Source organism: Condylura cristata, unplaced genomic scaffold (genome assembly GCF_000260355.1).
Source record: "Condylura cristata isolate star-nosed mole 26May11 unplaced genomic scaffold, ConCri1.0 scaffold00007, whole genome shotgun sequence".
Taxonomy (NCBI): domain Eukaryota; kingdom Metazoa; phylum Chordata; class Mammalia; order Eulipotyphla; family Talpidae; genus Condylura; species Condylura cristata.
Window position 1 is genome coordinate 60,995,122 of NW_004567108.1, and position 23,284 is coordinate 61,018,405.

The 23,284-nt window shown below is 33.3% G+C and overlaps 1 protein-coding gene across 1 annotated transcript in view; it reads left to right on the plus strand.

Moving 5' to 3' along the window:
* FER (fer (fps/fes related) tyrosine kinase) overlaps positions 1-23,284 on the plus strand; it is a 382,708-nt gene that overhangs the window by 49,654 nt on the left and 309,770 nt on the right. Inside the window, exon 4 of the mRNA XM_004678363.2 lies at positions 17,645-17,818. Within this exon, the coding sequence (XP_004678420.1) occupies positions 17,645-17,818 (174 nt within the window). The remainder of the gene's footprint in view (positions 1-17,644; positions 17,819-23,284) is intronic.

Sequence of the window (23,284 nt, forward strand, 5' to 3'; positions counted from 1 at the left end):
GCCATGTGGTCACCTCTGGGGCAGGCGGGAATCGAACTCCTGTGCAAGTGACTTTAGCTTCTTAGTGCTGTGCTTTAGCCCGCTGCGCCACAAGGGAGGGCCCTATTTTTACTAGCTTTTTAAAAATTTATATTTAATTATTTTGTAGTCTTGCTTTGTTTGCATATGTAAATACAACTGATTAACTGATTCTTTTCCCTAACACTTTACTTTTCTGACTTATGGTTTCTAATAGTATTTTTAGTGGAATCTGTAGAATTTTTCATTTATATTATCTTGCAAAAGTGACAGTTTTATTTCTCCTCCTATTTTGGCTTTCTTTATATATTTTTTTGTTGACTGCTCTCGCTAGCACATCCAATACTAAGTTGAACAATAATGGGAAAATGCACATGATTCTCTTTACCTGATGTTAGAGAAAAACTTTCATTTTTTTCATAATGAGTATGATGTTAGCTGCTGGTTTCTCAAATGTTATTATGTTGGATAAGTTCATTCTATATTATTAGAGAATTCTTATTGTAAATGAATTTTGAATATTGCTAAATGTGTTTTCTGCATTTACTTATATGATCATTTTATTTCTATTTATTACATTGATTGATCTGTAGATTTGAACCATTCTTGCATTACTGAAATAAATCTTAATTGGTTAAATGCATTCTTTAAATGCATTCTTTAGTATGTTTTGCTAAGAATTTCTTGAGGATTTGTGCACATATAGTCATAGGTCATATTGATTGGTAATTTTATTTTGTTTTTGATATTAGAGTAATGTTTGCTTTATAAAATGAATTTTGAAACATTCTGTCTTCCTCAGTTTTTTGAGATTTTTTGTTGGTCCACATTACTCCTCCAGAGAGCTGTAGGCAGTGAGGATTGATGGCACTGCTGCCACCTCTGCACCACCTCTGCTGATCACCCTCTACCTCTGATTCTATGCTGAGTCAGCCCTAACTATAGCCTGTTTGTGCTACCTCTGTGGTCTAGGTTCTGTTGCTGTGGACCATCTGCCACTATGTCAATGCTGCGATTCTTAACGTCTCCCCTCCCCAACATTACCACCAATTTTATGTCAGTAAATTTCACAATTAAGATAAAAGGAACACTTCCTTGAAAGATACCAAGTGTCTTTCAAGTGTCAAACTCACTGATATGACTTAAATATTTGTATACTTATTAATGCATTTGAATTTGTACTTGAAACCTTCCACTATGCAAAGTCCTAGGTGGCTTCACTGGCAAATTAATTCTGTGTTACATAAGGAAGAAATATGTCCATCTCTATACAAACTGTTTCAGGAAATCAAAGAAAAGGAAACAGATCCCAACTCAGTGAGGCCAACTAGTTTATTAAAATCTGATAAATATGGTAAAAAAAATCATTCATAGAACAATATACCTGTTGACATATCTATAAATAGTCTTATTTTAGCAAATCAAAGCCAATAATGTAGCAAATTGACTAAGTGGGATTTAAAATCCATAAGCAAGATTGATAACATTTGAAAAAATCTGTGTACTTCTTTATATCAACAGAATAAAAGAGGAGATACAAATGGTCATCTAAATAGCTGTGTAAAAAAAATTTGACAGATTTCAGCTTCTGCTTTAAAATTCTCTACAAATTAGTAGTAGGTGTTTGCTTTTTCAATCATGCGTGAAAACCACAGGTACCATAATTATATTACTTAAAAGTAATGAAGATCTGAATGGTGTAGACATATACTGTTTTCAGGAATTGACAGATATAATATCAAGACTTCAATTCTTTGCAAATTATATAGTAGCTCTACTGCAATACCAGTTAAAAATTCCGACTAGCTTTTTTTTTGTAGAAATAAACATACATATTGAAAAGGTATTTATTTTAAAAGATTTATTTATTTTATGCATACAGAACTGGAGCAGAGGCCAGTCAGTGAGAGGATTCACCAGAGACAAAGTGGGGAGAAGACAGGCAGATTGGCTAAGAAGAGGGCAAGACAGGAGAGGTCTGCTGCGCTATGTGTAGATCAACTCTGGGTGGCCGGGGATATAACTCGCACTGAAGCAGCTGCAGCTAGCTTGTAGTGCTGAACTTTAACTGGTTGCACCAACAGGCAGGGCCCCGATTCTAAATTTATATGGACATATTAAGGATCTAGAATCATTTAAGGATGGTTTTGAAAAAGAGCAAGTTGGAGGATTTACACTATCCGCTACCATATTAATAATAATGCAGTGATTCTTAAGATGGGTTATATATAATATCAGTTCTGCTATTAATTTTGTTTTAAAAATAGAAATTTGTTCCAATGCAGTTGATATATTAGGGAACAATTTGATCATGCTGTGATCTTGTTTTTGCTTATGCATGAACCCATAAGCAATGCTAGGTGAATGCAGAAAACTACCTAGCTGATGGGGCTACTTCAGTATATTTACCATGCACACAGACCCATGATTTCACCTTTTACTGCATACCTCTGTCTACTCCATCCATTTGTGATATTGTGTAGTTCAGATAACTCTGTAACTTTTTAATAACCCACAAGCTTCTGAAACTTATTTTGACAAACCAGCTTGAAGTACTCTTATTTATTGTAGCATTTCTTAATCATTTAATGCATATAAGGTGAAAATTTTTTGTTACTGTCTTTTAAAAAAATGTCTGAGGAATTTTTTGAGTGTTGTGTCTCTAACTTTTTTTTATAACCTGTGACTTTTATTTTGTGATTTTACACAATGATTATTAAGAACCTAATTATTTCATTATGGAAGAGTATATATTTAGAATTACTTGAGGGATTTTAAAATACCTTGGCTCTGTCCAAAAATTTTAAAATCACAATGTCTGATTGTGGAGTTCAAGAATTGGTATTTAAAAAAAGGATCTCAGAGTTTTAAACCTAGGGAGCCAGAAAACCTTGGAAAAATGAAAAAAGACAAATTCTTCTGAATGAGAAATTCCTATGGTTTATATGCAATTACAGTTCAACATTTGATGTATCTCATAAGAACTAGGAGATTTTAAAAATATTTTTCTAATGTAATAGGAAAACTGAATGAAATTTTCTTTGAAAGATGCTTTACTTTGAGTTTTTGTGTGATACATAAACTATGAGTTCTTCATGGAATTTTTGTGTTGTATTTTAAAAATTCTTAAACAAGAAGGAAGAAAGTAGAAAGGTTTTCTATGTAGAGTGTATCTTCTAGCAAGGTAGCTAGAAGATACACTCTACATAGAAAACCTGTTTGTGAAAACTATTATTTAGGTGTTTTTCAACTTGCGTCATATTGTTTTTTGTTTTCAGTGGGTTAGTGTAGTTATAGTTCTAGTATGTTCTTTGACTTAGTGACCCAAAATATATACTTTAGCTATAATGAGCTCTGAATACTGAAATTACTGCCTGTTTACAGAATATTGATTAACCTCACCTCATATCTGTTAGTTCAAAGGTAGAAAATTTGATGTATTTTCTTTTCTTTTTCTCTCTATTTTTACACTAGTCTTCATTTTCTACAGTTTTTTTTTTCATCTTAGTTGTAATCTCCATGGATTTACCACCACCACTTCACCCATACCCCATCACCATAGTCCCCATGTGCTCTTCCCACCCCAGTTTTGATCTCGTTCCCCTCTCTTCCCCCGTAAAATGTCTCTGGTTTATAGTTGTTAGTTGATGTTCTTTTGATGTGCTTTTTTAAGACATAGCTTTTCATCATATGTAGATTATTTTTTAAAAAACTGAGTACAGTGTTTACTTTTTTTTTAATATTGTGTTTTCATCACAGATTAACTGATAGTATTATTTCCCTTAACTTCTTAACTGATAGTATTTATTTCCATTTGCTTCTTAAGAGTAAAATAATCAGTTCAGGATTTTTTTTTAATTGAGGTATTTTGATTTTTATAACATTGTATATGACTTAGGGGACTAGGGTCACATTTCCTCTTAATTAATCACAAATACCCACCTCCAAGCACCCATATTGTTTTGACAGTTTGGAATTTATGTTAAGTATTTTAGAACTTTGTGATGCTTTTTGGTGTATGCAGCTGATTTTTTTGGTAGGCCAAATATAAAATAATAAAATTTCTGTAAGTAGAATCATTATTCCTCCTTTTTATTGGGAAATAAGAGATGCATTTATTTTAAGGGATTATTTTGGTCATAAAATTGCACCTACACTTCAAATCTTCCTAAACAGAGCAATTAAGAAATATATCATTTAGGAGTGATATATTTAGGAATTCAGAAAACATTTTGAAATAATATATCTGAGGTAAAAATAGCATTTTAGATAATTAGTAATTTTATGTATTATTATTTTAATATGTATTAGCATTCTGAAAAATTTTCTGCAACTTACAAGTCTCACACCTGAAATTTTTTTCCCTCGCTGTATTACTATCTGTTATTAAATAGGTGCTATTTCTTAATTATCTAGTGTGGTATTATGATTTGTTAAATAAAAATAAAATGATATATTTCTTAATTGCTCTGTGTAGGAAGATTTGAGTGTTGGTCATTATTTTAGATAGAAACCAAGTACAGTAGAGATAGTTTTCATTTTCGTCTTCATTTCTTCTAACAGCTTGTCATATTAAGAACAGCTCACTAATCTTTGAATAAATGAGCTTAACTTTAGATGTTATTCATATTATAAAGTAAGTAGCTTAAAGGGAATGGAAAGTTTTCACTGTGATTCTTTGCTTTGTATTAATGATTAAGTGCTAAATACAGATTACTGCTAAAGTACTAAATGCAAAGTACTACATAATGATTTTTGTGTAATTTATAAGTAGCTTTATAAAGAACCCATCAGATCAGATAGTGATTTTCAAATTATTTGTTAGATGTATGGTTTTTATTTTATGTTCCCTTATTTTTGTACTGTCTGAGCTTTCTAAATTCTGTCAGTCTTGCACACCAAGAGGATCTATGCTCTTATATTTGTTAGTTGTGTGGTCTTGTACAGATTAAATATACTCTCTTCTACTATTTATAAGATAAAGATATTTGCCTTATAATATGGGTTGACATAAGTGGTTTGACATATGAGGTATATAAGAGAAATCCTCTGAGTGTACAGGAGGAAGGTAACGTCAAAAAGGTGGCACATAGGGTTTCCTAGATAAGGGTAGTGTTAGTACGGATAGAATTGGCGAGAAGTAATGAAGAACATTAGCCCCTATATAGGATGTGATAGTAGAAGACACCATTTATTTGGGAGTGCTCTTAGTATACAGTTTTCTTCATATTTTCTGTAAGCAAATATGGGTTTTAACTTTTTCCCCAAATATTCTGTTTTAGGGATTTTTACAGAGTGGAGATGCTGGAGTAGTTAGTTCGATTGGGGGAGGAAGAAAATAGCTTTTTTTTCTTTAAGATTTGTTTATTGATGTATACAGAATTGGGGTACAGGCCAGCGGTGCAGGGGTTGTGAGAGGATTTAACAGTGACAGAGTGGGGAACAGAACAGGCAGATTGATGAAGTACACTGCTGAGGGGAGCAGCGGATAAGACAGGAGAGGTTTGCTGTGCCATGTGGGTCATCTCTCTGGCTGGGGATTGAACTCCTGCTGACGCAGCTGTTGTGCCACCAGGGAGAGCCCCAGAAATACTTTGTTTTTTAAAGAAGTAGTGAGTTGAAAGCTAATCGAGGGAGATTTGGGGGATACAGGAATTAGGAGATAGCAGATGGGACGACTTTTCTGGGACATGGATGGGAACTAGGAATGGATGTTAGCAGGATGTAGAACAGAAGTATCACAGGGAAGTTAGCAGGAAGTTGACAATCATTTCTAGAAACCCTTCTATAATTTCTTATTATCTTAAAATTTCTAGTTAGGCCAGTGCTGTGTTAATGAAGATCTTTCTGTCCAAGGTATCCTCAAGGAGTTTTTAGAATGACAGAAAGGTAGAAAAAGAAAATCACAGGGTGTGAAAGGTCTCTAATTCATGCCTAACTGTGGGTAAGAAAAACTCCTGAAGTTATTTGATTAGCTTCTGAAGGATAAAAGGTGATTTCTGGCCAGATTTATTCAGCAAAGAAAGAGAGGAATGCCTTTTAAAGTTCAAGAAAAACAAAAGCAATTGAGAGGTGCTGAGTCTTAAGAAAATGGGAAGAAAAAGTGTTGGGGAAAAAGATAATTTAGTTTTCTTTCTGATCTGATCAGTGTTTAAATATTTCGACTTAAATTTTTTGATAACAATTTATAGGTAGTCATATGGTATCCAGAAATGACTATCTTACTTCTTCGAATGGGCAGTGACCTACCTAATGCATCCTAGTCTATTTGGTGCAAGTCTTTGGAGGGCCAATGTTGACTTGATTATGTTGATCATACTTATTTAAAAAAAAATACTTGATTACTTTTTGTCTGTCTAGTATTTTTAGTCAGGAATCATTTTAGTTATGTTAGTGCTTGCTAATCTAATGATTTATAATACTTGATATGATAGGGGCTTTAAAATTGCAACCTTCCCATTGTTAGAAAGTCCTTAACTAAATAGAGGCGAAATTCCCCTGACACTGAAATCGTTTTTAATTCAGATGACCCATCTTTATTTGTTTCTGTGAAAAGCTTCAAATCAAAAGCAAACCCTAGAAATCTGACTATAGACTTGATCTTACCAGAGCGGAAGAGGGAGTGTGGAGAGCAAAGTGTTGGGGGTAGTAGCCTATGGTAGAGGACTGTGTGTTCGATGGTAGTAGGCGTGGTATGGTAACATGTATTTGAAGAAGTGTGAACTTATACCTCTGAGTCATATACAGATTTGTAAATCAAAGTCCACCTCATAAAAAAGAAAAGATTCACTAGAAGAGAACACATTTGCAGTTCTGGATACAGTGACATAAACTACACAGGGAAGAAGAGTGCTCAATTCCTGCTCTATTTACAGGAGAGGAAATTCAAAATACTGTTAAGAAAAATAAAGATATTCAAGAATTCATCATTAATGAGAGTTGATGGGGCTTCATATATGTAGCCAGTTTATGATAATTATTATACTATCATTAGGGAATATTTGAATGTCTCAAAACTGGGACATTCAGTATCAGCTGTCCTGCTACAGCAGGTTTTTCTCTCATTCTTCTTATACTTGGGTCATTGACCTTCTTTAATTTGTGGATTTGAAAGTTTTTTTCAAGTTTTTATTTTCAGTCTTTATTTCTTTAAGTATTTTCCTATCTTCCCTTTGTCTCCTTAAGGTTCTCATGAAAGATTATTGGAACTAGAAAATGTGCTATGTGTTATGCTAGTGGTATCTGTTCACATTTAAAAAATTATTTTCTTGCTTTCATTTCACTAGTTTATATTGCTGTGTGTTCTTGAATTTTGTTTTGAAGGCACAACTGTGTCTGAAAAGAGTTGAGCCTTTGGATATTGATTTTAAGATTTGTAGGTCATGACCAGAGCAGTGTTAACTCTATGGCTTATTGCTCCCCATCACTGAGGTAAATTTTCGAGCACTCCAAACCATACAAATTATTAGTTCTCCTGTGTGATTGGGGGGAGTGGGTGTTATTCCCAGCCTTGTGTGAGCACAGGTAGAGTTTCCTCTTATCTCTTTACTTGGTTCTCTCCCTGGTCCTGTACAGTTTGCTTATAGATGTGCTGATGGCCACCTTTTGCTTTTTGGTATGGTGTAATCGGCATTTGTGTTTCAGACTATTGATTTAGAATTCAAAATAATTGAGATCAGGTGAGACTTTGCATTACTAATATATAGTAAAAAGTAAATAACATAAGTTGTGTAGTGCCCAGAGAGCTTTTCCTTAACCTTTTAATTATACCCCTCCCTAAAATTTTCTAATTTGTTGCTATAATTAGTACAAAGTCAATTTTTAAAAAAGATTTATTTATTTATACATACAGAACTGGGGTACAGGCCAGAGGTGCAGGGGCAGTGAGAGGATCCACCAGAGACAGAATGGGGAGCAGAATAGGTCGACTGACAAAGTATACTGCTGAGGGGAGCAGCTGGTGAGTCAGGAGAGGTCTGCCACGCCATGTGGATCACCTGCACCACGGGAATGAACTCACGATGAAGTGATTTTAGCTTTTTAGTGCTGTGATTTAACCCATTGTGCCACCAGGGAGGGCCCTAAAAGTCAAATTTTTAATTTTGACTTTAAGTCTGTTTTTCATTTTGAACATATACCTTTGATTTCCTTCCTGCATTTCCCTTAGGAAGGAAGCTTCAGGCAGAAATCTGAGATCATTTTAGGACTTTTCTTTGAGATTACTCTCCTGTGCTGCTGGTTATCTAGTCTGAAACCAGTATTTTCATACAATATGTCCAATTTTCTGATTATTTTCAATGTTAGGATGAGTTTGATCGCAGTTACTCTGTCATGACAAGAAATCTCTTAATTGAATTACTATTTTATCTACTTTAACTAGCATTGCTCATAGCACCAAGCAATTATGGTCAGTGATATGTTTGTTCTGTTCATTTTATTTCTGACTATCTGTTAATATGCACAATTTGTTGATAATACATTTTTAATATAGATAAAATACAAGAAGTCCATGTTTCATAGATGTTTGCTACTGTTTATACCTCACCAGAATAAAATAATCTAACCTTTGAAATTTTTATTAATTTATGCTGCATATCCCAAATTAAATTAGTGATTTTTACCTTCTTCATGGATGAATTGCTATTATTTTCACTATTCATGAGCAGACATTTTATATTTGTTCATACTATCAATTAATGACTAATAATAATAGCTCACCTTATTCTATATTATTTTACGTTAGATATGATTTAACTTGTAGTGTAATTATTTCTTGTTATATATAAAAACTGCACTTTAATTCCATGGATGCATCTGTACTAAATTTGAAATGAAATGGTCAAGGCTGGTGTTTCTGTTCTTAGTGCTCTAGTTTTAGGGGTGTGATCACAGTGCAGGTCACAGTGTACATATTTGGAGCAGCTTGAAATGGAACATAAATAATTTGGTTTTTGATTTGTTATAAAATTTACATTTTTAGATGGGAATTCTGATTTGAAGGAAAAATGTTATCTTTATAGTCATCATTATTTTTGTTTCTCTATGTTTTTTGATGGATATGTTAACAAACACATTTATCTCATATAAACAATATTTTATCATGTAAACTTTCCTGAAATCTGATCGTTTCTTGATTATATAATTTGAGCAGTATTATTTCATATGAGATTATTTTTTAGTGACTTTATATAATTTTAATTCATTTCTTTAATTACTTATTCATGGTTTCTTTTTGCCACTAAAACTATGACATATAAACAGTATAATTGTGTAAACATTTTTTTTATTTTGTGAGAGAAATTCCAAAAACGTATTTGTATATTTAGAATTTCTGGGTATTAGTTTTACATATTAGTTTTACAATTTTATTTTACATATTAGTTTTACAATTTTATCTTATTTATTAAAAAATTTAAAATGTATTCATTGCATTATCCTTCATTTTCATACAATGTATGGCTTCCCTATGAAATTCCCACCACCAGTTCATCTTCCCACTCTGTCCTGATCCTTCTTTCTCCTCCTCCCCTACAGAATGTCTCTGATCTGTAGTTGCATGATGATTTTGATTTTTACTTTATTATAGTTACTTTTTTTTTCCTGATTCCTTATTTGTTTTCTCTACATTCCTCCTATACATGTGACCATCCAATATTTTCCTTTTTCTTTCTGGCTTATTTCAGTAAGCATAGTCCCTTCCACCTACATACATGTTGTTGCAAATGGCATGAATTTATCCTTTTTGATAGCTGAGTAATAGTCCACTGTGCAAATATACCATATCTCCTTGATTCAGTTATCTATTTTTAGGCATATCTGAGTTGTTTCCATAGCTTACCTATTGTAAATTGTGCTATAATAAGCATAGGATTGCAGGTGCCCTTTTGAATTAATGTTTTTGTATCCTTTGGGTAGATTCCAGAAGTGGAATTGCTGCAAGACCAAGAGACTTTGGCCAAAGCAAAGAGATACTCCACTGACTGGGAGAAAATTTTTGCACACAACACTAATGATAAGGGACTGATCTCAAAGATCTACCGAGAACTAGTGAAGTTCAGCAAAATAAACAACCTGTCAAAAAATAGGCAGAAGAGCTAAAAAAACACTTTTGTAAAGAAGAAATGCAAATGGCCAAAAGGCATATGGAAAAGTGTTCAAGGTCACTGGTAATAAGGGATATGCAAATAAAAACACAATGAGATACCACCTTACATCAGTGAGGATGGCACATGTTAAAACAACTAGCAACAACAAATGTTGGTGAGGATATGGAGAAAAAGGAGCTCTCCTACACTGCTGGTGGGAAGGCAAACTGTTCCATCCACTATGGGAAGCTATGTGGAGGTTACTCAGACTATTAAAAATGGAACTTCCCTATGATCCACTTAAAATTTTAATTAGCTGTTACCAAATTTATTTTTCAGTAATTTACATTTCCATTAACAGAGAACTTATTTGCATAAGCTTTTATCTAGTGTATGTTGTCATCTTACTGATTTTGTCAACATGCCATGTGAGAAAATATGCAAATATTCATTTGTATTTATTAGAAAGAGTAAGTTTCTCCATTTAAAATATTTTTATTCATAGTATTCTCTTAATTAGGTGGATTTAAAAAATACTGTTAAATGATGCAGTTGGCATGCATCAACCTTCTTTTATAATTCTTAAAAAAATGTTTATTGAGGGCAGAAGAGCTAAAAAGACACTTCTTCAAAGAGGAAATGCAGATGGCCAACAAGCATATGAAAAAATGTTCAACATCACTCGTAATAAGGGAGATGCAAATTAAAACCACAATGAGATACCACCTCACCCCAGTGAGAATGGCACATCTTCAGACAACTAGCAACAACAAATGTTTGCGAGGATGTGGAAAAAAAGGAACTCTCCTGCACTGCTGGTGGGAATGCAAATGAATATAACCACTATGGAAAATTGCTTGGAGGTTCCTCAAACTGCTAAACATGGAGCTTCCCTATGACCCAGCAATCCCACTCCTAGGTATCTACCCAAAAGACACAAAAACACTGATTCAAAAAGATACCTGCACCCCATGTTTATTGCTGCTTTATTTACAATTGGAAAAACATGAAAGCAGCCCAAATGCCCAAAAGTAGATTAAAAAGATGTGGTACATACATACAATGGAATATTACTCAGCAACCAAAAAAGAGAAACACATGTCTTTTGCAGCAACTTGGATGGAGCTGGAAAAGATCATGCTTAGTGAGATAAGCCAGAAAGAGAGAGAAAAATACCGGATGGTTTCACTTATAGCAGGAATATAAAGCACCAGGCGAGAAAATAACAAGAATAATGAACAACCATATACCAGAGACATTTTGTGGGGGTGGAGTGGGGAATGGGACCAAAAACGGGGGGGTGGGGTGGGGAGGGAAGTGCATGGGATTATGGTGATGGCACACAGGTGACTTGGTGATGGGAAACCAGGGGGATTACAATTGAGATGGAAAAAAAATATGCAAAATGTTGTAAAAATAAACTTATAAAATTAAAAAACAAAACAAAAAAAATTATACCATTCTACTTGCCAAAAAAATAATAATGTTTATTGAAGTAAGTTCATTTACAACAACTGTATATGTTTTAGGGGTATAAGTTCATATTTCTACAAATATATAATAATAACTGTATTAGCCAACAAAGCACCAATAATTTTCCATCATATTCCATTCAACTCCCCTCTCCCCCACATTCTTCTCTCTGGTAGTCTAAAGTTCAAGGTTTGTTTTGATTTGTTTTTGTCTATTCCTTTACTTTGTTTTTCATGTTCATATGAGTAAAGTAAGCCAGTATTTGTTTTCATTCTTTTTGTTTATTGCCAACTTGGAAAATACTGCTTTATTTTGTTTTTGTTTTTCTTGATTTTTAATTCAGGTAATATTTGGATACTCCCATCAGGTGTTGACACTGTAGTGCACCTACCATCAAATCACCCATATCCACCAACATAGCCCATTGTGCTTCCTTTATAGCTTTTGGGCACTTACCTTGTATCTATAATTTAGCAGTAATAAGTAGTACTGCAATTTATATGGGAGTGAAAGTTTCCCTTCAAATTTTGAATTTTTTAGGTAGATGCTTAAGAGTGGAATCACAGGATTGAAGGGCAGATCCATTTTTACTATTTTGAGACACCTCCATGCTGTTTTTCATAGGGGCTGGATCAGTCTGCATTCTCAGTAAGATAGGAGGGATCCCTTTTCTCTACAAATTCATCAGGACTTTTATATTTTTGATCTTAAAATGGTATCTTATTGGTATTTCCCTAACAATAAGTGACGATGAACATTTTTTCCATGCGCCTTTGTAGTCAGTATGTCTCTTGTGGAGAAGTGCCTGTTTAATTCTTCTGCCAATTGTATTTTCTTACATCATTGTTCTTTTTGTACAGTATTTGGTTTTCCCCCTCAGGTGTAGACCCCATTGTTCTGCCACAATTATATCAAACATGAACTGTAGTCCCTTATGCTCTTACTTCTCCTGTTTTGATCCCTGTCTTCCCCTTCCCTTGCTGTAGGATTCACTAGAGACAGGGGGGTCAGCTTGCAAGTTTTATGTTTTACATCTTTTGTTTTCTTTCTCTATATTCCATATACAAGTGAAACCATCTTATATTTATCTTTTCCTTCTGACTTTATTGTGTTTACCATAATTAAGCTCATTTTTGTTGTCTCAGATAGCATGAGTTTATTGTCTTGGATTTCTGAGTAGTATTCCATTGTGTGTGTGTGTGTATATATATATATATATATATATATATCACAACTTTTTGATACATTTGTCTGTTTGGAAGTATTTAGGTTATTTCCATATTTTAGCTATTGTAAATAGTGCTGCAATAAAATAGGCATGCCGGTTTCCTTTTGGATTAGTGTTTTGTATTTTTTGGGTAGATTCTGAGGAGTGGAATGGCTGTATCATGTGGTAGATTTATTTTTTGTGTGTTTTGAGGAACCTCCTATAGCGGTAGGAGCAATTTACATGGCTACCAACAGTATAAGAGAGTTCCTTTCATGTTAGTTGACTCATTTTTTCCTACACAGAAACTTATTTTTCTTTAAAAAAGATTTATTTATTTATGCATACAGAACTGGGGTACAGGCTAGAGTTGCAGGGCAGTGAGAGGATTCACTAGAGACAGAGTGGTGAGCAGAACAGGCCGAGTGATGAAGTACACTGCTGAGGGAAGCAGCAGGCTGGTCAGGAGAGGTCTGCAATGCCATGTGGATCACCTTCTGGGCGGGGATCTAATTCATGCTGAAGTGGCTTTAGCTTCTTAGTGCTGTGCTTTAACCACCTGCGTCACCAGGGAGGGCCCACACAGAAACTTTTTACCATGACATTGTGTTAAATGTTTATGTTGTCTTTTGTTCGCCTTGCTCTTGTACATGAATCTCCAATTACATCACTGAAACTTAGACGTGAAATGTTTTGCCTATGTTATCTTCTACATATTTTATGTTTCACATTTTGCAGCCAAGTCTCTTATCCTTTTTAATTGGTACTTGTTTATTGTGTATGATTTAAGATAGTAGCCTAGTTTCATTCTTTTGCATGTGACTGCCTAGTTTGCCCAACCATTTATTGAAGAGGCTTTCCTACCAGGACTGTATATTTTTAGGTCCTTTGTTGTAGATTATTCACAGTGATGAGGGTTTATTTCTTGGCTCCCAATTCTATTTCAATTATTTATATGACTGGTTTTTGTTCCAGTAACATACTGTTTTGATTATTGTAGATTTGCATTATTGTTTAAAGTCTGAGTGTATGATCTACATTTCTTTTATTTCTTTGATTAAGCTTATGTCGACTATTTGGGGTGATTTATAGTTCCATATAATTTTCAGTAATGTTTGTTCTTTATCATTGAAGGCTGCCTGTAAGACTTGAAAGGGATTTAATTGAATCTGTACATTGTTTTTGGTAATGAGCATTATTTTTAAAAAAGTTTTATTGAGGTAACATTTTATTTATATAATTTTTTGTGTGTTTTAAAAGTATAGGGTCATCCCCTTCTGTTGTTACCACACTGCACTTACTACCAAAACACTAAGATACTACCTGTGTAGTATCTTTAACTCCCTCTCTCTTTTTTCTAGTCTCTTTTCTGTCCACTATGTTAACTTAAGTTTTATTGTTCACTTTCTAAAGTTAGTTATTAACTGGCTTTATCTGATACCTTGTTTTATTTTTCTTTATTTTTCATATAAGTGACACCATTTGGTATTGCTCTGTCCTTGTGAATGATTTCACTTAGTATAAACCCCTGTGGCTTATTTAGGTTGCTGCAAATGACATGGATTTTTCTTTGTGATAGCTGAGTAGTATTCCATTATGTATATATACCACATATTCCTGATCCATTTATGTACTTGGACATTTTGGCTGCCTGCAGAGCTTGAATATAGCAAATACTGCTGCACTGAACGTGGGAGAAGATGTGTTCCTTCAAATTAGTGTTTTTATATTCCTCAGGTAGATAACTTAATAGTTGAATTGCTGTTTTACATGACAAACTCAATTTTAATATTTTGGGAGATATCTATACCATTTTCTGTAGGAGTTGGCTTAGTCTATATTTCCACCAACAGTTTAAGAGAGTTGTTTTCCATCCACATCCTTGCTAACATTTGTTGCTTGTGATCTTTTGAAATGGGACAATCTCACGGGTTTGAGAGGTGATATGTCACTGTGGTTTTGATTTGCATATATCATGTGATAATGAACATTTTTTTCACGTGCCTGTTGGCCATCTCTGTATCTTCCTTGGAGCATGTCTGTTTAGCTCTTCTGCCCATTTTTGTGACTGGGTTGTTTGTATTACATTTGTTGAGTTCTAGTTCTATGTAAATCTTGAATATCAGAACCTTCTCAAATATATAATTTGCAAATATTCTCTTCTATTAACTAGTGTATCTTTTTATATGTGTTTCTTTCACTGTTTAGAAGCATTTTGGTTTGATATCGCCCCCACTGTTTATATTCTCCTTTGTTATTGTTTTGGTTTTGAAAATTAATACACAAATCAGTCTTTGAAACCTGTGTTGTAGGGTGTTTTGCCTTTGTTTTAGTCTGTGTATTTCATTATTTCAGGTCTTACTGTCAAATCATTTGTTTTGAGTTGATTTTTGTATATGGTGTGAGATAGTGGTCTAGTTTCATTCTTTTACCTGTGGCTCTCTAATTTTCCCACAATACTTACTGAAAAAAGCTTTCCTTGCTCCAGGGTATATTCTTATCTCTGCTGCATGAATTAACTGTCCATATAGATGTGGACTTATTTCTGTGCTCTCAATTTTGTACATTGGTCTGTATGTCTTTTTTGTTCCAATGCTATCCTATTTTATTTTAGGGAGACCACTGAAACTTTGATAGTCTTGCCCTGAATCTGTGTATTGCTTTCAGTAAGATGACCATTTTGATATGTTATTCTACTATCCATAAGAATAAAAGCTTTCTACTTCTTTTTGTCTTTTTATTTTTTTTTAACAATGTCATATAGTTTTTATTTTATAGGTTCTTTCTTGAATTTACATTTAGCAATTAATTCTTTATGATGCATTAATACATAGGTTTGTTTTATTGATATCTTCCTCTTCTAGTTCATTTTTTTGCATATAGAAAGTCAACTGATTTTTGTATATCGATTTTGCAACCAGTCACTTTGCTGAACTCACGTATTATTTCAGTTATTTTTTTATTGGTGCCTTTAGGATTTTCTATGTTTATTATGTAATCTAGAAATCTAGGATTTCTGATGATGTTTGAATACTAATACCAGAATATTAGTACCAGATCTTAGTAGAGAAGCTTTTAGGTTTTAATCATTGAGAATGATGCTAGCTATCAGTTTGTCATAGATGGCCTTTATTATGTTGAATTAAATATTGAAATATGTTTAACCACCCTAGGCTTTTTAGTTTTTTTTTAATCATTACTGTAGGTTGTTGTTGCATTAGGTGGTTTCTTAGAATCTGCTGATTAGAACATAATTTTTATGTTTCCCCCCCTTTTTTTAAAAAAAAAAAAAAAGATTTATTTATTTATGCATACAGAACTTGGTACAGGACAGAGGTGTAGGGTCAGTAGGATGATTCACCAGAGACAGAATGGGAAACAGAACAGGCAGATTGATGAAGTACACTGCTGAGGGGAGCAAGGGGTGAAACAGGAGAGATCTGCTATGCCACTGGGTCAGCTCCCTGGCCGGGGTTCAAGCTGGTGTTGAAGGGGTTTCACTAGCTTCATAGTGCTGTGCTTTCCCCTGTTGTGCCACCAGGGGAGGGGCCTTCCCTCGTTGATGTGGTTAATTTTATTGATTATCAGTTGTTTAACTATCCCTGTGCTTCTGGAATAGATTTCCCCTTGGTCATAGTGTACGATCCTTCTAATGCATTGTTGAATGTGATGTGCTAATATATTGTTGAAGATTTTTGCATGTGTGTTCATCAGGTAAATTAGTTGGTAGTTTTATTGGAGTTATCTTTTTGTGACTTTAGTATCAATGTAATATTTACTTTCATAAAATATATTTGGAAGTATTCACTCCGTATTTTATAATATTTGAGCTGGAAAGTTATTACACCTTTTTTTGTAAGTACTTCCTGTTATGGGTTGTGATGTCTTGGAGGTGCTCTATTTTTGCCCCAAGTTATGGCGTCCACTGAGTCAAAACCCCTTCTTGACCACTTTACTTTATTCTACCAAGAGTTAAGCAGGAAACCTCTTTTGATACCATCTTCCTCTTTCTGTATGGGTTTTTTTTTTGGTGTGTGAGTGTGTGTGTTTATATCTTTTATATAGATCCTTCATGACTATGATAAGCCTCTAATGATTATTTTTGAATAGAACTTTTAAGTACTCTATGTGGAACATTCCTATGTTAGGTTTTCAATATTTGTTAGGAAGACTAAATACCAGATAACTTATTCTCCCAATAGTATTCATATGCCCACTGGTCCTAAACTTACCATTGCATGTCTACATTATTGAAGCAATGTATTGTGTTGTGGTATTTAGTAAGAAAAGAGGATAGGTAGAATTTCAGATAATATCAACATTTAAGATATAAGCAGCAAATGAAGAACAGGTAGACAAACTGAAAAATAACTATTAGGATGGGGAGATGACAAGTCAGTTATGTTGGAAGATTAGAAGTTGTGTATATTATGAATGAGTTCAAGAAGAAATGGGTCAGCAGGACCAGATGTCTCAGAGAGACAGATTAAGAATCAAGAATGGTAAATTTCTGTTGCATTTCACTATTAGGAAATAGTGACCTCGTAGAGACATTAGAAGTGGTATGTAAAAAAGATACATTAGTGTGTTAAAAAACACAGTACTTTCTATTAAAAAAATAATGTAAAATGAAGACTCTTAAATGTCCTTAATCACTTTACTGATACTCTACAGAACCTCTGATTACTAAATTTTTAAATACATTGAAAATGTTACTCTAAAGCATTCATTTTTCATTAAACATTACCAGAAAACTTTTAATAATTGCAATATGTGTGAAACTTTATTTTAAGTTCTTAAAATAGAATAATAGAAACTTCTAATACAAGAACTAATTTAATTTGTTTATTATTTTTTAAAGTCTTGGCTGCTTATGATTCAACAGACAGAACAACTTAGTAGGATAATGAAGACACATGCAGAAGACCTAAATTCTGGACCCTTACACAGACTCACCATGATGATAAAAGATAAGCAGCAGGTGAAGAAAAGTTACATAGGTGTTCATCAGCAGATAGAGGCTGAGATGATCAAGGTTTGTCTTCTCATTCTGGAATTCTGTTTTTAATTAGATGTTTAGATTCAGTGAAATATTTTATTGCTTAATTAAAAAATTGTTTAATTATCATTTTATGAAAATGAATAGGTTTTGATGTTTCTCAGATATATCTGATTTTTATTGAATATAAGAGATTATTGAATGTAAGATACAATGTCACTGATGTATTCCAATGAAAGGAAAATATAGTGCAAATTATGTGATTATGCAATACTTCCCTATCACTTGGTTTTTTATTTTTTGCTGAAATATTTCATTTAGGCATTTCAAATTAGTACAATGTAATGCTGTACATGTAATAAATATACAGGCAAAATAAATTAGTATATTTTAAATTTTAAATTTTCTTACATTAAGTATTGTCTCTCTTGCTTAACTTTTTACGTTTTTCTGTTGTGAATTTTTCAAATGTATAAGATGAATGTAAGATGAACTCACATTGATTTATCCAGCTATATAGTCAATTAAAGAAATTTACCCCCTCACCACATTTTTTCCTACACTTGATCTTTTTTTTTTAAAGGTTTATTTATTTATGCATACAGAACTGGGGTACAGGCTAGAAGTGCAGGTCCATGAGAGGATTCACCAAAGACAGAGTAGGGAGCATAACAGGCTGATTGATGAAGTACACTGCTAAGGGGAGCAGTGGGCCTGTCAGGAGAGGTCTGCCGTGCCAAGTGGATCACCCCCAGGACAGGGATAGAACTCATGCTGAAGTGGATTTAGCTTCTTAGTGCTGTGCTTTAACCTGCTGTACCACCAGGGAGGGCCCTACACTTAATCATTTTTTTTTTTTAAAGATTTATTTATTTATACAGAACTGGGGTACAGGCCAGAGATGTGGAGGGTGAGAGGATTCACCAGAGACAGAGCGGGAAGCAGAACAGGCAGATCGAGGAAGTACACTGCTGAGGGGAGCAGTGGGCGGGTCAGGAGAGGTCTGCCACGCCATGTGGTCGCCTCCGGGGCAGGCGGGAATCGAACTCATGCGGAAGTGGCTTTAGTTTCTTAGTGCAGTGCTTTAACCCGCTGCGCCACCAGGGAGGGCCACACTTGATCATTTTAATGAACATTTCAAGTAACATTTTGACCATAAAGTTTTTAGAATATGTTGGTAAAAAATATTTAGTGCTCTTAAAAAAATGTTTTATTAATATTAACCCACCAAAAAAATAACAATAATTCCTTAATGTTACTAAATATCCTGGCTGTGTTCAAGTGATTGACATTTAAATATTTTCTTATAGTTAATTTATTTGACTCATGATTGAAATGCTGTCAACAAATTCAGAGATTCTCTTTTAACCTGTGGGTTCTCCCCTGCTCTTTTAAAAATGCCATTTATTTGTAAAAGAAGTTTAGTATTTAGCTCTAAGAGATTGAATACCATTCTTCAAAGAACAGACACACTATACTGAAATTCATATGGAATCTCAACAGAACCACAGAATAGCTAATGAGGATAAAAAAGGAACTTTAAACCTGTGAAATACCCCATATTGAAGATACCAGAAACAACAAGTGTTGGCAGGGATGTGGAAGAAAGCAAATCCAGTTATTCTGTTGGTGACAATGTATACTAGTTCATCTCCTATGGAAAACAGTGGAAGTTTTGCAAAATATAAAAATATTTACTACTTGACCTAATAATTCCATTTCTAGATTTGTTTGAAGACAGCAAAAAAAAGAAAACACACAACACGCTAATTTGAAGGGACATGTAGACTCAAATATCTTTGCAATACATTACATTATTCAAGCTATGGAAACATCCTATGTACCTAGGAACAGATGAATGGATCAGAAAGAAGTGGCACATATATACATAATGGAATGTAACTCACTTCTAAAAAAAACACCATTCTTTTGTTATTTGTGTCAATATGGATAGATATTAGGGCATTATGATAAGTAAAATAATTCAGAAGATAGAAAAATATCCGATGGTATAATTTATATGTGGAATATAGAGTCACAAAACAAAGGGTCAGATAAGGCCAAACCAGTAAAAAACTTGAATTGAGGCTTTCAGTGAGGTAGTGATGGGTATAGAAAACTATTGGGAGAGAACACAATGATTTTTTGGAATGGGTGTTGTGTGCTAATAATAATACATAAAGTGACAGATCCTATACTTCTAAATCACAAACTATGTTGTAAATCAATTTTATCTTTTTAAAATTATTTAAAGAAAAACATTGAATTTCCTTCATTTTAGATCTTTTTGTGATATTAAATGTGAGTAACGGTGTCCAGTTTTGCCAGCCTGATAGTCTGTTTATAAAGTTTTCTTTTAGCCTTTAACCTACTAGTTTTAGAAGCAATTGATGTATAGTGTTCCATTACCTCTGTTGGAATTGTAAATTGGTAGTATCTTTTTGCTATTATTCCTAATGTAATAGCTAGCTAGAATATTTCAATAAGAGTTTTTCTATCACAACTATTGGGTACACTAAAGTATAGTTCATATGGGAAAATCAGAATAAATCCTGCTTCAGCAACATCAAAATTTAAGGCTTCTAGTTCTCTTCCAGCATAAAAGAAGTTTGGAAGTTGCTAGTCCATTCTAACAGTTCTTTTTTTATTTTAGAAAAAAATCGAGTGTCAGGGCAAATGGCAGCTGCCTATATTGAAATGTAAATACAATGAGTTATAACTTATCAGAGAAAGTTTCCTTGTGAACTTTCACTTATTGTAGGAAAATTTGAACCACAAATTCTGGAGATTCCAGGTGGAAATTTCTGACACCTATAAACTCTGGGACCACTTTATCATTCAGTGTGTTCCCATATTTTAGTGAATTTTACTTCCCAGATCTCTACTAGATTCTCACAATGAATATTAGAGAAAATCCCCATGCCTCAGAAGGGGAAAGGTTGTATTTTTACAAATGCTAGAGCATTTTGTTTTTCTTAACAGGATCTGACTTCAGGAGAAAATGTTTAACAGGGCCTAGTGCAACTGAGCAAAGGAAAATACCTAACTTTTACCCATAGAAGCTCTCTTGTCACATGCAAGGGGGAAGTGGATACAGGAAAATGTGTGTAAAGTTTACAGTTCAGAGGTCCAAGTTCAGTAAAAGGCTGAATACCTTTTACCAAGTTCAGTAAAAGGCTGAAAACTGTATACCTAGGCATATTGATTTCAAAGAAAATGAAAGATACATAAAAAATTCTGAGTGAAGCTAGAATAAAAATCACTTATTATAGATGGTAAATATAAGAAATATATCTACCTCATTGTAGAACCCTAATATTTACCCTTCCTTGACAACTTAGCACCACAATAGTAAAGGTTTATTTTCTCTGGTCCCCTTTATCCAGTATAACATGAGTGACAATCAAGACAGTAACAAGGCTTACCAAAAGGCAAAAACATTGTTAGTGACAGAATAAGCATAAGATGGCAGGGATATTGGAATAATCAGTCTGAGAATTTAAAACAATTATAAATTGTAATCAGGAGTGGATGTCTTAAGACAAGTCAAAAAGAGATGCTAGGGATCAGAAACATTGTGACAGGACATTGCTCACAAGTGAGCAAACAGTCTCTAAATGAGGTTATATCAATAAATATGTCCAAAATTAAAAGTAAACAATGGTGGATTAAAAATGAACAACATATCCGAGAACTGTGAGACAACTACAAAATATATAATATACATGTAATGAGAATACTAGAATGAGAAGAGAGAAAACAACAGAAGAAATAACTAGAGACAGTAAAGCTTGATGATTTCCCCAGATTGACATGAGACCAAACAATAGATCCAAGAAGCTCAGAGAACTCCAGGCATCATAAGTTACATAAAACTGTATACCTAGGCATATTGATTTCAAAGAAAATGAAAGATACATAAAAATTCTGAGTGAAGCTAGAGTAAAAATCACTTATTATAGATGGTAAATATAAGAAATATATCTGACTTCTCAGAAATGAGGCAAGGGAGAATGAAGTGAAATATTTAAAGTGTTGAGAGAGAAAACCCAGTAGCCTAAAATTTTTCCCCTGTAAAATTTTCTTAAAAAGTAAAGGAGAGTAGGAGAATAAAGTTATTCTCAGACAAACAAATATTGAGGGTATTTTTTTTTTTTTTTTTGCCAGCAGACTGAGAATGTAAATGATCTATGTTAGATACTTGGGTCTAGATAAAGAATGGAAGAGTATTAGAGAAAGAATGAATGAGGATAAAACTCAGAACTTTTAAAAATTTCTTATCTAACAGATAACAGTTTATTCACAATAGTAGCAGCAATGTATTCAGTTATATATGAACAGGAATATATTGCTGTGTCTGTGTATGCTTATGCATGTTTATATAAAAGTGAAATGAATTATGCTCAGGATAGTAAATAACAACTAGGATTATTTTGTTATGGCAAAATGACTATCGTGAAGTCATATGTAGTTATTTGAATGTTAAATAATTGTAAATGTATATTATAAACTCTTAAGACAACTGCAAAAAAAATAAAGTATACTGATAGATTAAGAAATAAGAAAATGGATTGATATAAAATGCTTAATTCAAAAAACAAAAGACAGAACAAAGATTGGAAAAGAATAAAGGCAATTAGCTGTCAGGCTAACAAAAAGGAAATGTGAAAATAGGTAAATATTAATTGAAATATATTAATAGTTTGAAAACCGATATTCTAAATGAACTATTTGATAGAGATTTTTCTTGGATAAAATCAAAACTCATCTATTTATTGTCTTCAAGAAACCCACTTAAAATATTAAGGCAACATAACTTAATGATAAATGAATAGAGAAAGAGATACCATGCTAACACTAAAGAAGAGAAAGTAGATGGAGCTATATGAATTTCATCCAGAGAAGATATCAAAATTAGGAATTTTAATAGGGGTTAGTAGGGGAATTCATAGTGATAGGGGGTGACTTAATCATTTTTGTGTATTTGTCTAACAGCATTGTAGCAAAATACTGAATTGTAAAAATTGGATAGAATTTTAAGAGATAGGTGAATATTGCAGTTTGAAACTTAAGTATCACCCTTCCTTTAAAAAACAAAAAACAAACAAACAAAGAAACCAAAAAATCAGTGAGGCTGTGGTTGAACTTCATTCTACCATCAGTCAAATAGCCATAATGAAAATATATACACCTCTTTATTGACAACAGCAGAGTTTTATTTTTAAAGCTTACTTTGAAGGCTCAACAAGATGGATCACACATTAGGTCACAAACAACACCTTACCATATTTATAAGGATAAAAATCACATAGTGTTGATCTTGGAACACAGTGGAATAAAACTAGAAATTAATAACAGTCATCTGGAAAATTCCAAATTACTTAAAGAGTAAATCTGAAGGGGAATGGAAGGAAATATTGAACTAAATGAAAATGTAAAGTATTTACAGCATAAAAATATGGTGTGTAGAAAAAGAATTGCTTCAAGGAAAAAGTTAAAACA